Source organism: Eurypyga helias, unplaced genomic scaffold, assembly GCF_000690775.1.
Source record: "Eurypyga helias isolate BGI_N326 unplaced genomic scaffold, ASM69077v1 scaffold4705, whole genome shotgun sequence".
NCBI classification, from domain to species: domain Eukaryota; kingdom Metazoa; phylum Chordata; class Aves; order Eurypygiformes; family Eurypygidae; genus Eurypyga; species Eurypyga helias.
The window spans coordinates 104524-122910 of NW_010253268.1; the positions used below are offsets into that span (position 1 = coordinate 104524).

The 18387-nt window shown below is 40.6% G+C and overlaps 1 protein-coding gene across 1 annotated transcript in view; it reads right to left on the minus strand.

The window, feature by feature from the left end:
- The window catches only part of LOC104510371 (VPS10 domain-containing receptor SorCS1-like), a gene marked incomplete at its 5' end in the record, with an annotated part of 115098 nt that overhangs the window by 64460 nt on the left and 32251 nt on the right, over positions 1-18387 (minus strand). Inside the window, 3 exon segments of the mRNA XM_010152599.1 lie at positions 3413-3592; positions 8626-8715; positions 11524-11642. Coding sequence (XP_010150901.1) covers positions 3413-3592; positions 8626-8715; positions 11524-11642 — 389 coding nt within the window.

The following is an 18387-nucleotide window of genomic DNA, read 5'->3' on the forward strand; positions in this document are numbered from 1 at the left end:
CATTCATCAGTACCTTTTATTCACAGATTTTATTACTTGAATGGTATCACGTGGCAAATGGTAACACAGCAGATTCAGTTTGTACAAGTTCAACTGATTTAATTGTGTGGCTGGATTTGGATGCTAGAACTCCCAGGGAGTAGGACCTTATTGCACTTTGATTCACATACTGTGGGACAGTATATTGCTGCACTTAGTCATTCCGAATGGCTCTTCCTCACTTGAGCAATGGCACTGAATTTCATTTGAAGTTACATACAGACTTAAACATGACTGGCTATAATAGGAAGTAGTCTTTAAATTAAGTAGTTAACAATTTATTGGTGATATACGTATAAAAAGATAATATTTTTAAAGTCATAGCTGGACTGTTTGGTACTACCCAATTAAGTATTCAGGATTTCCTTGTTGTAATAGAAAGGCACCCTCATAAGACGAGGGCGCTTTGTCTGCCAGTGATGCTGCATGAATAGGTAGAGCTGGAAAAATAACATAGTTCTGCCTTTACTACTGGAGGCCAGAGCCTACAGCTCCATTTGTACTTTTCTTTGTTGTTGTCCTGAAATAGTCGTATTATACAGTCCCTGTGAAATGCTGGCCATAAATGATTAAAGACCATTTTATATATCAGGTGATAAATGTGTTCTGAAATCCTGTGAATTTTTCTTTTTATGATTCTAGTCATGGGCTGGGACTCAGAATCCTTTCCAGAGAAAGCAAAGTGTAAGTTATACTGTCAGGCTTGGATAGCTTTATGCTATGAAAAGACTGCATACACTATACGTGTTTGTGTGCTCTCATTAGGAAGATACACACCTATTGCATGTACACAACTATCACACACACAATGATCCGTTCATCCCTGCTGTTCATACAATCATGAGAGAGAAACACTCATGCAAGTAAGTGCACGACCACCAGTGGTCAGAGAAAAAAAGCACTCTATCAGCCCACACACAAACTTTGTAGACAATCCTCACCACCCCAATTACATTGTGTGCAGATACAAATGCTGTCTACAGTTTTAGTGAACATTCATACAAGACACATGAACACACAACTCAAAACATTCTTCACTCCCCATCAACGACTTCATATGTTCATATATACTTCCCACCCAAGATGCATACTGCTAAAAAAATTAGTCCCAGAGTGATAGGCATATACACCACAGCTACAGACACATCTCCTCACAGGCTGTTATCACTTCAGGCATGGATTCCCACAGGCAGGATTGTCTTAGTGTGGACCAGTCCAACTAGAGCCAAGAAGACCCATACCACAACACTGATTGGTGCAGAAACAAAAAAGGGCACTCAGACCCAATGGCGAGTGATTCCTGCTCTTCCCTTGCTCTAAGACATGGTCTCTAGGACAGCCACTTTGTGAGTTCAGGCCCATGGAATGCCAAGTCCTGCGTGCTACTGATGAAGTGGCACTGGAAGGTGGTGGACAGAAGAGCTATTCGTAAACTCTTCTCTGTCCAACATGCAGAAGACGAATAGTGTCCCTCTAGGAGAGGTCGTCTTATTCTCTACAAGGTCCAGCAGCAGAATAGCCCACACTGAAATAACAACCTCAAGTGAAAGGGTCCTGATGACTTCATGAGAAGAAAAGGGAGAACATGACGGAGCACCATGAAAGAACTTGGTTTTCTCTTCATGTCCAATGAAATTCCCCTTTAAGCAGCACTGAACAGATTTGTCCTTGTTGTAGAATCAGTTTATGAATCTACACACACAAACACACTCACTACCATGCAACCGGATTAACTTACTTCTAACAGCTGACAAACACGTATACAGACAGATGCACATACAACAGGTCTTTGGCACCTCCTCAAATAAAATTGCTTATATACATAATAGTATAATATAACACTGTCACCACAGAAGGACTCATTTTGCAATCTCTCCACTTCCTTTTTATTTATCTATGGATTTTTTTCTTCTCTCATCTTCATTTCCATTTATCCCTAGAGCATTCATCAGTTGCAACCCTACTGGAAAAGCACTGGATGGCTTTCTATTCCCTTCCAGGTAGAACATCAAATTGAGAGGAAGGTTTGTGCCAGGTTCGGTGTCAACCAATATTCTTTTTATCTAGATAATCAGCAGATATGATGCTACAACTCTGATTCCATCAATTTTAATCCAGGATACTGTCAGCTTAATAAAACAAAACAAACACTTTTCTTTCCCCCTGGGATGTAGGACACCTTTACATAATGCAGTGAAACTGCTTCTCAAACTGACAGTAATAAGAGGCAGCAGTCTTTCCATGGGCTGCCAGTGTTGCAGAGACTAACAGTAAAAGCCTCCAAATGACTGCAGTGCCAGTGCGCATCCTCTTACAGTTCATCTGCAATGGTGTAAAACACTTGGACTCTCTGGACAATTCAAGGTGGTTTCCAAGTAAAGGGCAGCTGAAAGCAAAGTGGAGCTCATACTCAGACAGTGGTGGGGAAATGTGGGAAGCATCTTAATTTTCAAAGGAACTCAGATCTAGTTCATGGCCTTTATTCTACATGGTCAGAAAAATCCTGTTTTTACAGGCAGACCTGTAAAGACAAACTGACTCTCAAAATAGCAGCTGACTAAATTTCTACTTAGCCGAGTGCTCTCTCCAGAAGTCAAATGGGCAGCAGAGCAAGAGAAGTACTAGGACAAATTAAAAGTCCTCTTCTTAGGATCAGTTGTCATAGAAAACAATGTAAATTGGTCTTCTTACAGGTGAGCTTAGGCAGAACGTACTTGTCAGGAAAAGGTTCGGAGTAAAAGGGACATCAAGATGAGGTAGGAGAGTTTCCATGCTTGTGGAATAGCCCAAGAGGGTGTAACTAAACTCACTTCAGTTCCCAGAATAGTCCAAGTTAAGGAAGGTGACAAAGATAGCTGAAAACTGCAATCTCTTCTTAATTCTAAAAGAAGAGATTAGGTTGTCAGAAATGCAACAATAATTGGAGAATAATGGAATAATGCCATTCAGAGTATTGGAAGCTTTCAGAGCCACAGACTGGACCAATGTCGGTTATCAGGATTTTGACTGAGAAATCTAGAGTTCCTCTTAGGGTCTTAATGAACTATTCCACTACATCTTCCAATGCATATCTTCCTATGCATGAAAGAGCCACAAGCAATTCCTTACTTGAGAACCTACAGGAGAGTGCAGCAGTTAGTCTCTTTGTAATATTAGGCTGGGCTTAAATTCAGCATCTGTGTGAAACCTAGACTTGAAACTCATCTGATTGCACTGAAGCCCTTAAATAAAAGGAGCATAAAACTACGTGTTTAGTCACTCTTTGGCTCTGCTGTTCACATGCATATAAGGAGACTGATGTGCAAGATGGAAACGGTACTGGCATCACATGAGCTCCTGAGATAGGAATGAAATGTTTGGAGTCATGACATACCTCATAGAGGTCAATCATCACATTCCCCTCTAGCCCTTGACTACTCTTGACATTTTCCAAGGCCAGGGTGAAGTACACCCCTCGGGTGTCGGAGATATACAGATTGTACGTGTCATTCTGGTTCCACTCCTGTACAGCTGCAAACACCTGATTCTCATCTGTGCTGATAACATGCATGTCCTGGGGAAAGAAAAGAGAAGAAGGTTACTAGAGGGAGCTCTGCTCCATCATTTCCAAGGGCACCAAAGTAACTGTGGAGGAGCAAGGGATATATTTAGGCTAGAGTTTAATGGGAAACTGTAGACAATAGTCCTCTAACCTGACAATTCCAAACAGAAATATTTTACACCAGCTCTTTTCTACCAGTTTTCAAAGCAGTAGTTAACTGATGAGCTGTTATTTGAATGTTTACGTTGGCAGTACAGTGTTATACAGCTGCATTTCACCTCCTCCCCCCTTTCATTAAAATGAGTACTTTGTTTGGAGGAGGGGGTGGAGTTTTTATTTGGGGTGGCTTTTTTTAGCACCTGAGTGATTCCACTTGTGGCTGTGGAATCAGAGATATTAAAAATGTAGAGAATTCTTTTTAAAGAAGATCAAAACCAGCACCTGAAACATCGCTTCTCACCTAGCATTCAGAAACAAAGTATGCTTGGGACCTAATGGGTTAATGTCTGCAGCCAGTGCTGTTGCTCTTTACTGTAATTTCTAATGACAGCGCCTACTAGAAGTCGAGGTCCTGGACCACTGTGCTAAACACGTCCCAAGAAATAACACAGGAAGACAAGCCTAACCCTCACTAGATGTAAAGAGCAGAGGTGTAGCTAGATCACTAGTGTTTTGAGTGAAGTTTTGTTTTACTTTGTTTGTTCTGTGTGCTACAGTAGGCAGGAAGCAATGAAAACTTTGCATAACCAAAGAAAAAAATAGAAATTATTAAACTCGATTCCCTCTTCCAATGCCTGGAGAAATCATTACCCAGTGGAAAAAGCCACCAAGACAGAGACTGTTACGAAATTCCCAGGTTCTATCTGCCCAGCACAGGCACCCCGCGTTCTTTGGTGCCATAAAAATCTGTGGAGTTAGGAAAGGAAATGCAGATTTCTTAGCACGGCGTGATTCCCAGAAGATTCAGCTGTTCTGTCTGTTTTGGGCAGATATCCCAAAGTTATTCTGCTCTCATGAATCTCAGCCAGGATTTTCTATATGCAAAACCAGGAACTTTATCGGAAAATATATTCTTTGGAAGCTGATGCTACTTCTTCCTTATGTTAATAATAGTCTTTGACAATTCACATTCTCATGGTTTTGTAGGGGGAATTAATACTTCTAGATGGAGTCTCGTAATCTAAAGAAGAAAAATAGTATAATGAAGAAACTTGATCTATAAATTTGAAAGTGGATTCACCATGAAGTTAAGATTTGGAACTCTTGTTTCTTCATCCAGATCTGAGTATGGAGTGGATGAATATTCACTTGATTTACTTGCTTCTTTGCACTGGAGAAAAATGTATCCCAGAAGATGGTCTGGTTTTGTGAAGGAACAGATTGTCTTAAATCCGGAGACAATAGGAAAGGCAACATAAGTCCCACCCTCTTCTACTAATTGTGGCTGTGAATAGATATCCTCTCAGCCCCAGCTGTGCTAGTAGAAGTTGCTGCCACAGCTGCTTGTCAGAGGCTCCTTATTCAGACTGTCACTCTAGTCAATCTGCTGGTAGATCCGCATGAGTAGGTGTTCCTGATGTGCTTCAGGCAACGTTGGCTAGTACAGATCTAATCTCAAGTTTAAACCTTTGCATATGTGCATATACACATGGGCAAACCTCTACATAAACCCAGAGATTTTAAGTAAAACTTTTATCTTGTGAATGTACGGTTTCATTAACTTATTAATCAATAATTTTGTAATAACTAGGGAAGAAAGATAAAAAGATATGTTCATCAACACTAGGGAAAACTAAAGACAACTTCATGAATGCTTAAGAAGCAAATAAGTTAATTTATTCACTAGTTGCTTCTTGAGTTTTGGTCGGATGATGCTGTAAGATGCAAGTCTAAAGAAGAGCTCAGCAAGGCTGAAGGAATTTAAGCCTGGAGAAGCAGAGGTTGAGACAGAATTGGCATCATATACATAGTGCATAAGGTAAAAAAAGATAGCATTCCAACTGTTTGCCTTTGGGGATCAATTAACTTTTCCTCTTAACATGGACTTGACCAACAGATACAGTAACAATGCAAATCTTTGATGCAAAGAGATCAGTATATGAGCATTAAACAAGTCTTTGATCAACATCAAGAATTTTTTGGTTTCCACATTGAGAAAATAAAACAACCAGCATATCATTCACTTCATTTTTTTTTTTTTTTCTGTGTGGGGTTTGCTTTTTTGGGGGGGGGAATAATACAAAAAAACAGTCTTCATCTAGATATGGAGCAAGAGCTTCACTGCATCTTTCATTACTACAACAGACCACCTCTCTACAGAAAGGGAAGAGGACAGGGAAGTGAAGCAAGGCACCTTTCTCAAACATTTGCTGTCCTCAGAGGCTCCCCATGCACCTGCCTACTAAGCTTTTCTCTCTGTTCCAGCACAGAGTGAAAGTACATTAACATGCAGTTCTACTACCTGTCCCTCTTGCTTTTCCTAAGGCAAAAGTAAGAGCACAATGCTGTGCATGGGTTTGATCAGGTTTCTACTCAAATGACTAAAGGCCAAGGCTTTCTGAATTGCTAAACGTGCTTCAATTGCCCTTTTTGCACTAGGTCAGGGAACTTTTTTCCTGGCAAGTTAAATAGCGGGGATGTCTAATGCCTGTTTTACCCTGTCAATTACTGGGACTGTCAGCTCTTTTTAAGGTCTGTATTTAAGGATTTTTTTTGTGGTTATTACTTCTTCCATCAGGATGTGCATCCTGAGTTTGAAAGAAGGTGATGAATTTAAAAGAGAGGGACCACATGCACCCATTCCATCAGTATTCAGCCCAGCACCAGTTAAGGACAGGTCTTTTTAGAAGAGAAATTGCTTGGCTTGCTTCAGCATTCACAGATGTCTGCCCAGTGCACTGGTCTAAAATGCAGTGAATGTACCCTGTGTGTACATTTAAGGTGATTATCCTGAGTGGTATTAGCTTCTGTGACAGAGCCCACATTGTGGTGCTGTGGCACAGAGAAGCAATACCAACTCAGATCAACATCACTGCAGAAATTAACAAGTCTGAATAAAGATCATTTATAGAGTTAACATAACCAGTATGCACATATGCAGGAGTTTTCTTATATGGGAGAGAGTTTCAAGTTCATTTTAGGCTTTTAATCAAACTGGCTACCTGGCTCTCAGTGCCAACAAGAATATTTTAGTTTTGATTTGCTGTAAGCCATTCCTGCCTGTGCAGCAGCATCACCTACAAAAGCTGTCTGCCATCACTCCCTTCCAGTTCAGGAAGGGTGACATGCAGAGACAAAAAGCTTAATATTTCCATCTTCAGTTCCAGAAGTCACTCAGTACTGTTCACCATATTTGGTCCCTTTTTCTTAGCTGAAGGAGATAAAAGAGAATTTAGGCATAAAAGGAGCTGTTTGTTTCAACACCTTGAATTGTATAATGCATTGTGCATTTTTAATAAAAGCAGCTCTCCTCCTTTGATAGCAGACTACTAGACAGCCACAGCTCCACTGTAGCTCCTTCCAACCCAAATGTAGCTCTTCGACCTTTGAAGATATTCCAAGATGGTGACAAAGCATCTTATCTCCTTAAATACCTGCCTTTTTCTTTGGGTCATATGACATGAACGTACTGCTCCAATTCCTATTCTCAGGGGACGCATTGCGATTTAATTGCAGTGCATTTTCCCTGCCTCTCCAGGGACCCCTTTGAGAAGGTGGAGAGTTGGAAAAAAGAAGTGGTCTAAAGGATACAACCATTCTCCTTACAGATGGTCTGAATCAGCTGTAAATGACAATTCTGACTTGGGTGTTAATAACCGTGCTAAAAATGCATCTTCTTTCCTAAGGGCTACTTAAACCTGTTTAAATCTGATCTGAATGGACAGAGTAATTCTTCCCTTCTTGGACCGGCAGTTTCAAACCACATCTTAGAGTACTATCTTTAAACGTGACTGAAGATTTTGGGGCACACCACAGGTCTTCTGTATCAGAGCCAAGAAGATGATATGGCTTCTGGTAGGGTCCTCAATGTCCTGGGAGCTTGGCTTTTCAGTGATTTAAACAGGAGCAAATGGTACAACAGCACAGTAGGTTAGGTGTGGCACTGAAGGCCTAGGCTTGAGCTGCCATCCAGTTACGTGATGAAGGTCACCCATTCAATCAACTATAAACAGGTCAACTGGGGTGAGAAATCAAAGACAGTCAGCTGTTACACCAGCCAAATTATCCCTTTGAATATTTCCATCTACAAAATCTGACATACTTTCACCTTCCAGGAACAGGCTGACCTTGCACTTGCCTATTTTTTTTTTTTTTTCCTTTTGACAATCCTTGCTTAATTTATGGGAATGCATTTTTCTCGGGATGTTAGACCTCACATATAAATCACAAAATTATTTCCTGCCTTTGATTTTAAATTTCATTTAAGCCAGACTATATCAAGAATGAAAAGGACTCAATAAAATAATTCCTGTCTTTGTTAAGAAGCTGTTAGAAGCCCAGCTGCAAAAATGGTGATTTCTTTAAAATGGAGCTAACATTTTATATAGGTCTTTTAAAGAAGTTCAGCTCCAGAAGGCAGCAATAGCCTTTCAGGCTCCAATGCTAATTCACCATTGTTCTTAATTAGGGAAGATATGGAGCAGACACACAAAGACATCTCTTTGCTTGGTTCCCATTAAAATCTGCTAATGAGGCAAAGCACAAAAACCGACCCACACAGGACAGGGACAGGAGAAGGGAATTTTAAGACCACAAAAAAAGAGAAAATAACAAGAGAGTCCCCCCCCCCAAACTTAATTAACTAACCAGAAAGAAATGTTAATTTACATAGGCTGTGGTATCTGTCTACATTTCATGCTGATGTCCTTGACTAGCCAAAGTGCTGACTTTGTTTCCAGTCCTTTCTTGCTTTCAAATGTTCTGGTAAAGAACAATGTTTTCACTCATTGCATGTCATCTTGCAGTTACTTGTGCTGGATTTGAAAATTTCTGTACAATCAAAATATCTGAAGGTTTATATGGGCATCCCAGTAACAGCAACCTACCTTGGGCAAGGAGTACTTTGGCAGCTTCATCTGTGCAAATGCATTCCTCCTGTAAGAAACGTAATAATGTGGTCTTCCCCCTGATGTCAACTATGAGAGAAGCAGGAAAATTAGCAGCAGGATTTTTTAAATACTTTTTTTTTCTTTTACTATCAGAGAGACTATCAAGCAAAAAACACCAAGGGAAATACCACAGTGTTGGTGGCTATGGGTTAAAATGGCAGCACTACTTTATGCAAAGAGAGACAAAGGCCAGAATTTCTGGGGAAAGTCTGGGGAAAGTGAAGTCCTGGCTTCACTTGGGCCCTGATATCATATCTGCGCTCTCCACCAGAGCAGCTCTGCCTTAACAGAAAACAGTCTGTTCTTATCTGCAGAGCTGCTGTGTAAGCTATTGGTTAGATCTGCAGATTGGCAGACAACGCTTGATTTCTACTTCTTCCTCTAGCTTTAATTCCTGTGTGGCCCTGTACAAGACATCATACGTATGTGCTACGAGATTGGCATGAGAACTCACAGCTCCTGAAGGCAGAAGCTCAGTTGATTTGGTGTTTCATCACATCTGGCCATGTATTTAAGTGCCTAAATACTGATGGCAAGACCTTGAAAATGCTGGGTTAGAGCAATGTGAGGTTTAATTTCTTACCACCTATTAAAGGAGGGGAAAAAAATAGAAAGAATAAAATCTGTCAATGTTATCCAGCTTCCAGTGCTGCTGAAGTATAATCAATGTTTGTAAAGTACTTTGAAATCTTTGGATGAAAGATACTGAAGAACAAATATTCCAAGGGATTCTCCATGCAGAACTTTGCTTTAATTGCCTGCTATCCAGGCTTATCAAGACTGTTCCTTAATAGTGAGTGTTTTAAAATGCACTGCAGTAGTTTAAAATGCAAGCTACACAGAGGCTACATTGATACCATATTAAGTAAAATAAGAACTATTTCTTATTCTAAACTTCACCAATTTCTTTTTATTTTTTAAGGAAATTGAGCAAATGTTAATGGAAGGAAGGCCACATGCATTTTTTATGAGAGAGTGTGACTTTGTAAATAAAACACTGTGTAGTGGGAGAAATAAACCCACATTCCCCTTATCATTGTGCTTTTGAGCCTACTAATTCTCATTCCAAATGAGTTAGTTGCAGAAAAGCTAGATGGAGATCAAGGAAGGTAAGGAAGGCTAGGGGAAGGTGCTCAGGGCATTCATCATTTCTTCCAAGCCTTTACTGTCTGGTATAGAGATATTCATCCTTGGAAGGAGAGTGCCTGGGATAAGTAAGCATCAGCCACGGCATCTTACTTAGCTGTTCCTTGCCAGCCAGATACATCTGGATACATATGTAACCACATGAAGAATCCCATTTTTAATTACCAGCCAAACAGTGAATTCTCGGACAACTTCGAACAAGCAGAGGTTGTTTCCAGGGATTACAATATTATTGTTTCATACTTGTAAGTGTCAATTTTTAATGATTGGCATTTGCTATCTCTGGCCTGTTGTATTTATTTCTGTTTAAGAATCCTAAGAAGTTTAAGGATTAAAATAGGGGCATTTCAAATTCAAATATTACATGATACCTTCCCAAACTGAATTACAAGCATGAATATATAAAAGTTGTGTAAAGTTCCATTGGGCATTAAAGGGAACATCGTAGGAGGCTGCTTTTCCTCACATGCTCCTCCTTACACTGTGCAGCTAGCACGGAGGTGGAACAAAGCCAACATTTGACAGCACTGGGAACACTATACAGCACTTATATACAGAGGAAATGTGGCAAAATACACAGGCTAATCCAGAAAGGTAGACATTCTCCCGAGCACTGACTTCAGATGAGACAAAGGGGTTGGCTTCTCTACAGTGTGTAATAACATGAGGTCAGAACAAAGACAACTAACAATCTTGAAGACCACAAAACCAAGACATCAATGATGAAGTAATAAATCAATTGACATATGAAAGCAAATTGCACAGCTCCTGTGTCACTCGAGCCACAAACACACAGTCATTCTGAAATGAGAGCAAGGCTGAACAGTGATACGTGCCCATTTTCCTTACCACATAAACATTTCATTTATGCCTGAGACACACTAGGCACAAAAGCTATTCTGTAACTTATGTCCCAGATTTATTTGTGGATGATTTAGACTCGTGTTTATGACTGAATTCATTAACTGAAGGTAATTAGCAATCAACTCACCCAATTTAAAATATCAGTCTTCTCTCTTCCTCCACCCCCAAACATGGCAGAACATAAACTGCTTGGAAGACCAGTTTAGTCCTAATGATTTCTCATTTACCTCCATGTTCCCTGCAATTCTGTTATTTTTGTCCTCTTCAGCTGTTATTAAATGGACACTGGTGGCAGGCTAATGAAACCCACGGTAGCTAGATCTATTCACCAGTTCTCACCTGGAACACAGCTTGCCTGAGTACATCTCATCTTCAGCCTTTTCACTATAATCACAACAGAGGCATAACAATAAAGCCTGATTACTCCTTCTTTGGTTCTTCCCCTGACTCCCTCCCTCTTTTTCTATTTCTCTCTCATGCTCTAAAAAGCTTTGGTCTACTCCCTTGTAATAGCAGATGACTGACACATTACTTCAAGCTGGGGCAGTAATCCAGAGTGCTGATGAGACTGCAGGGAGTGGCACAGAGCACTCCAGTACATATGATGGTTGCTCCAGCAACTCTATGACCCTACAGTGGCAAGATACTAGAGGTTAAAGGAACACTATTATCATTGTAAATCACTCCTTTATTATTTGGATCCAGTGTTGTGTGATAAGTTGGGAGATAAAACACATGCACACACATGCAAAAAAAAAATGGAAGACAAAATAATATAATATAGAAAATATAACAGAATAAATCAGAGAAGATGGTGTGCTGCACCTGAACAAAGGCATAATCATCCTGGACGATCAGGGAGTTATGGTCAATATAGCCTGGAAAGGGTTTGCTGCGAGTGGCTTCACTGCAGTTCTGCATCTTGCAGGTGATGTATTGGGCATCTGAAAGGAAAAGAACAAAGCCAAGACATTTGAGATCCTGAGCACAGAGTCTTCCTATTGTCACAAATGCATTTCTCCTTCCCAGCCTCAAGTGACATGAGGTAACACTGACCATCCAGTGCAACATAACACTTCTTTCCCTTACACCTCTTGTAAATCCACCCTTGATTTCTTTCTTCCCTTAAGTTCTTTCCTTCTTCACCTACTTCAGCTTCCCATTGCTTCTTTCATTTCACCCAATGTCAGAGTGATATATTGTTCCTTTATACCAAGAGAGAGAGGCCAGCATAGCTGATCTGATTACTCCATGACACTTTTCTGCTTCCATGCTGGAAGTAGACCAGAGGCAGCATTTGAAGGTGGCACAATGTAATGCTTGTGGCTCAGGTCTAACAGAAACCTAGTCAAGGGTGTACCATTCACTGTTGTTACCTGCCCTGCTGAGTTTCTTGGATGTTACCCAGGCTTAAGCTTAAAGCAAGGAACTGAGTAAGGGAGCAACAGAGCTGTGAAGGAACATTTACAGAAGCAGAAACAGCCCAAGTCCTTTGACTCCCTAAGTAACTATGGGTCTGAATAGATGTGAAGAGCTTCAGGACAGATGCTGTCTGTGCTGAGCCTCTGCACTTTCCCCGTCATGCCCATGGTTTGCTGTAGAGCATGACAGCTTCTCCACGATCACGTTAAGTTTATTTAGAACATGGCCAAGATCCAAAGCATACACAGGTATGAGGACCCACTTGGAGGACATCTGCCCCATAAGTGTCACCACCGAGAACCCCTTCCACAGCGTACCTCTATTTCCTACAGCATTTACACTCTGCAGAGTAATTCAGATCACCTCCTGTTCAGGTGTTTTATGTATTTCTCTGCTGACTGTGTAGGCAGAAGGACATGGACAGACCTGGGCAATCATTCCACACTCTTTTGAAACTAGAGGCCTTAGCAGTTTCAATCAGTCATATGTTTCAAAGCAAATGACCTAAATGTAGTCCTAAAGCCACTCATCTGTAAATGTAGCCCTAAAGCCACTGTATGGGACATCCACATCTCCTATTCTGAAATACAGCAGCGTGTTCATGTCATAATGCATCACCTGAAGAAAAATAATTTCAATATCTTCATGGTGATAATTTATCCTAGAATACAGAACCAGATTCTCAGTATTCAATCTGGGCTCTTTCAGATCAATTAAGAAGTTGCACTTTGTTTAAAAACAAAGTTGATTTACAAGGAGGAGGATTTTGGCATTTTAGCATTAGCACTTTTATGACAGAAACACTACATGGCATTTAATCTTCGAACTACTTCTAATCTTTTTCCTTGTTGGAGAAGTGCAGACCCTTGTTTGATATAATTACCACCTTCTGATCAGAGAAGTAGCATTTTACACTGAAATAGAAATGGCTGGATTTTTACCATCTCATATTTAATCTTGGTTTTAATTAAAATACATCATTTGACATTTCTTTCCTTGCTTCTAAGGGCTGTTGACTTCTGCTTGAAACAGACATGCAGGGTAACGAACCTTCAGGAAAGTTTGATGAGGGATGATTTTACTCCAGCATTTGCAGAGTTCTTGGAATATATAAAGTGCTAAGTATTATTATTCACTGCAGTTTATAACATTTTACGCTTTCACAGCTCACTGCAACACATTAATTAATACAGCCCAGGCAGCACGACAGAAATGCATTCCCCTTCAAAAGGGACATGATTTTTTCCACATTAGCCACGAGAGGGCAGGGAACAACATAACTCCCAGCCTGATCATTCCTGTGAGCTCAGGAAAGTTCCTTTTCAGAACTGCTCAGGCCTTTGTCCCTCTGGTCCCATGAAGAAAGAGGACAACAAAGCCAGAACCTCTTCCACACCCTCTAGTACTGTGTGGTGCAGCATGTCCCCTCCTAGTCATAAGATGGAGAATGAGCATACACCTCTTCATCTGCAACAGAACCAATGCCCACTCCTCCTGGTAATTCAATCCATTGTATCATGAATGACAGCCCCGCACACCTGTCCCCACACTCATCCCCTCTTACTCTGTCTCAAGAAAGTTCCTGAGTGAAAGGCCTGGCAATCCTGAGCTTAAACAAATCAGCAGTTGAAATAGTTGGCCCACCACCCCTGAGCCATTGGTAAGATTGGGTGGCTTTTCACACATGGGATCAAATCATCCAGCATATAGCTATACAGGATTAGATCTCTGTTTCCCACCTTGCTTCTTTTTTTTCCCCCACCAGCACTGTTTCCTTTTACTTGCACAGGTACCAGCCATATGGGAGATGCTACGAAGAGCCTGCAGTGCCATCTTACTTCCTGTGCTGTCCTGGGTTTCAGCTGGGATAGGGTTCATTCTCTTCCTAGTAGCTGGTGTAGTTCTGTGTTTGGGATCTGGGATGACAATAATGTTGATAACACAATGATGTTTTAGTTGCTGCTAAGCAGTGCTTATGCTAAGTTAAGGACTTTCCATCTTTTCATACTGCCCTGCCAGCGTGGACGCTGGGGTTGCACAAGAAACTGGGAAGGGATGCAGCCAGAGCAGCTGACCCAAATTGGCCAAAGGGTTATTCCATATTTTATGATAACATGCTCAACATAAAAACTGGGGACGGAGAGTCGGCTGGGGGGTGTCAGTCACTACTTGAGGACTGGCTAGGCATGCCTCAGCAGGTGGAGGAGAACTGCATTGTGCATCACTTGTTTTGTATGTATTATAGTTATTTTCCCTCCCTTTTCTGACCTATTAAACTGTCTTCATCTCAACCTATGAGTGCTACCTTTTTTCCATTTCTCTCTCCCACATCCTGCTGAGAGGAGAGTGAGTGAATGGCTGTGTGGTGTTTATCTGCCTGCTGGGTTAAACTACAACATATAAACAGGTATCCTGAGAGCACAGGGAGGTAACAGGATGGGTGCTGCTAGGACCAGCCAGCAAAGAAGATCAAGGAATCTCACAAGAGATACTAAAGAGCAGGCCAGTTAGTATCAAAAAAACTTCAGTCACCGCTAATGGATGTCTGTTTTAATGGAGGAATGGGAACTGTGTCTATTTCTGCTGTGATCGCAGGAGTCTGTAAAGCAGTGATTGTACCATTGATGAAGATTTACTAAGGCAATTCCTGTGAACTTTTACAGTGCAATTCTCCATGGCTTCAATTCTAAAATGCCAGTAATAACTACTAAAAGGCAGAGCACTGAAATTGGTTAAGCTAATCTCTCAAACAGCCGAACCCCAAGATGTGCACAACAAGAAAAGCTCCCTCTGCTACAGGAGACAGAAAGGAGGAAAACAGGTATCTTCCAGTGCCTAGATCCCTCTTTTTTCCTAAGGGAAGCTTTGCTGTTCTCACATCAACTCAAGGATTTTGTTTCAGCATTTGATTCTTTTGGACACTTTTATGTGATTCAACTGGCAGAGCTTTGTAATTTAGCATTAATTAATGTCAATTAATGTATTCAGTTTCTAAGCTCTGGAATTAATTTCATTAGTTTTCCCACACAGATGTTTTCCTTGCCATAGGTAATTAGGACATTACACTTCTCAGTTCCAGAACCCTCACCTCCAACAACAGCTGCTGTTTTTAATATACAACAGAGTCACGCTGTACCTGGAGAGAAGAACATAGCAACTCCCAGCTCTTACACCCCCAGACGCTTTGATTTTGAAAGGTTTAGACACCTAGAGCAAGATTCTTCTCAGGGAATGGCAACTGTTTTTAAAGAGGAAGCAAGAATAGTCAGGGAGCACAAGAATGGAAGAGTTACTTTGTAAGGGAAACCTCTGACAAAATTAATCTGTGTCAGTGGTGAAAGAGAATTGCAAATGCTAACACATAGCAAAAGTTAAGAGCCGGGGGACCCTGTGCCATGATATATTTTACTCTTCTCTGTTTCGCTCAAGCTCCATGCTAATATGCTCTCAAGAGAAATGCATCCAGCCTAATCCAGTCATTTCTTGGCTCAGCTGGTGGAGATGGAAGGTCGTTGGTAGTTACTGGAGGTTGGTGAGACTCTGCAAAAGCACAGAAGAGAGTTTTGAATCCTTTCCTAAAGCAAAGACCTTCTTCAGGATATTTTGTTGCCAAGTGTTATTTTGTATGGCATATCAAACCGTAATACCCACAGCTTTCCAGTCTAAGCTTGCATGTATAAGTTTCAAACACCCTGTCTGATCACAAGGAGAGTCAGAGAGAATGTTCTTCTTGTCTCTAATTCCTTGAGGAATGTGTCCTGCTCTCTACAAATAAATTCACCAAGGACAAATCAGGAATATATGCAAAGAGCATCCACACAGTCTGTGACTTGTTTATCTCCCACATTTGCAATGGATTATCCCAGTTCATTACTGAGCAGCTTATGCATTAGGGATACTTTCTACTTTTGAAGGATGACTGGCATCCTATAACTAATGAACTGTAAGAAAATTATATTAACTAGTAATATCTCACTGAAGGACCCAAGCCTATAACTCCATTCCAACAGTGACTAACAATAGAAGCCTAGAAAAGATTATAAGAATTTGTCTAGGTGCCTTTGCAGTCAGGTACACCTTTCAGCATCCACAACATCCCATGGCAATGAGGACCAAGATTTATCTGTTCTTTACCCATTTCCATCTGGTCTCAATGTTGATTTGTGAAAAATTTATGACATGGGAATATATTCACAACTCTGAAGGATTCAGCAAACTGCAAAACAATTAACCAGTAATGAAGATCAGTGAAATGAAGCCATCCCATTTAGTAACTACTCAGAAATCTGTTTTTATCTTGCTGCTTCTCTTCCTTCATTGCATGTCAGAGTTGGGAATCTTTCTTTACATGGCAAAGTATATCCTCTACCATTTCTGGTGTAAGGATATAATTAGAGAAGACAAAAGATGTCATACTCCAGACTAATCTAGATCAGGAAAAAAACCTAATCACAATCAGGAAAAAAAGAATCACTGCACATGTTGAGGGCACTATGGGAATTAAATTACCACTCTAGCTACGTTAGCAAGAGACTGTCAGGCTAGGTTGCCTAGTAGCTTTTCCCACAGCTGTGATTATTTTATTCTTCCTAGCAACACTGTGTGAAAACAGAAATTAAACTTCTCCCACAACTTTGTGATTCAGACACTATAGGCCAGATGCATGCCTGCTGACCTCAGGTGAGGCTTTGGTCTTACCTGAAATCACAGCAGCACATACATTACCTTTCAATAAGAAAAGTTGCTGTGTAAATCAGGACAGCAGAAGAAACGTAAAGGAAACAAAAGCACTTTTTAAGTATCAGGAGCTCTCTAAATTTTTGCCAGCACATTAGAAAACCAATTAACTTCTTTCATCCACACTTGAAAAAAAATTACATGAGTTAAGCTTTACTGAAAATCCATTCGCATCTATCTACATAAGAAAATGCATTTCTCATCAATGTAACAGCTGTCTCAACTTGCATGTATTGAAACTGTCACTTAGACATACTCTCAGTCAGCTTTACCATGCTCTGGAGGGCCAGTGGATGCCCACAGTCTCCAAATGCCTGGTAGAAATCTGTATTTCTAATTCTCACCAACAGTCTGAATAGAGATCACCTGAATAAAAATTATCTCCTAAGTGAATTAGCTTGAATCAGGCCTTACTGGGATAACCCTCCCTAGCTCAAATCAGATAAACTCATTACGGATCCTCCAGGACTTCTTTACAAACCTAAAACACATATGTCATTAAGATTATACACCTTCTGAAAACACTTCAAGCTGCATTTGAGCAAACATAGATTTAACTTCCAGCAGTCACTCCGCCTGCTGACTATGGTGGTGAATGTAGCAAAGAGAAGCTTGTCATGTGGTGAAGATCTGTAGGGGATTAATTGTCTTACTGGTGTGTTGACCTGAAACTAGGCCAAAAAAAAAAAAAAAAATCACAATTCCTACTGACTTTGCCGTCTTGCCTTTGATCCCGTTCCAAAATCAAAGTGGAACACCAGGGATACCAAGTGTACAAATGGAAATGTGAGATAAGGTTCATATGAACTTCTTCCAACTAGAAAAATCAGTTTTCCTACTGTGCTCTCATTCCCAGCTTGCCTTTGATTGGGCCTGAAGCCTTTAAAAAAATTAAACAAAACTATCACATTTGACAAGATGAATATTCACCTGGTGGTCCCCAAAATTTACACAACAGGTTGAAAACATAAATGGCAATTATTAGCCTTGCAGATCTGTCTTCATCAATACAGCTAAATTGCACAGTCTGTACTCCATTTGTTCATCACTACCTGCACCTACTTTGATGAGCCACAGTGTGTTCAAAAGGAGCCCAGATTTTTCTGGATCCTGAGGGGAAAAAAAGTAACAAGAATGTGAGCTCAGGTACAACATTTCTAGCCAGATCCTCAGCAGGTGTAAATCAACATGCCACTGAAGTTACACTGATTTATGCCTGCTAAGAGCCTCCTATTTTGGTCCTTGTAAACCTTTTACATTATGTATATAAACATCATAAATAAAATGCATAGACAGACCATAATCAGGGAGCAGAGATAGAGAGTTATTGGTGTTCTAGCAGGGAAGGCCCAATACTAAGGTTGTTGCTGATAGATGTTCTAGACAACCCTGCCAGGGAGATGGGCTAACACTGTACCCTGCTGATATTTCTAGTTCTTCTCACCTAAAGCTGCAGCTGTACTACTCAGCTTTTGTTGGAAAAGATAACAGCACAAGAATGAAACATTTATTCTTATTTGTGCTGAGTTC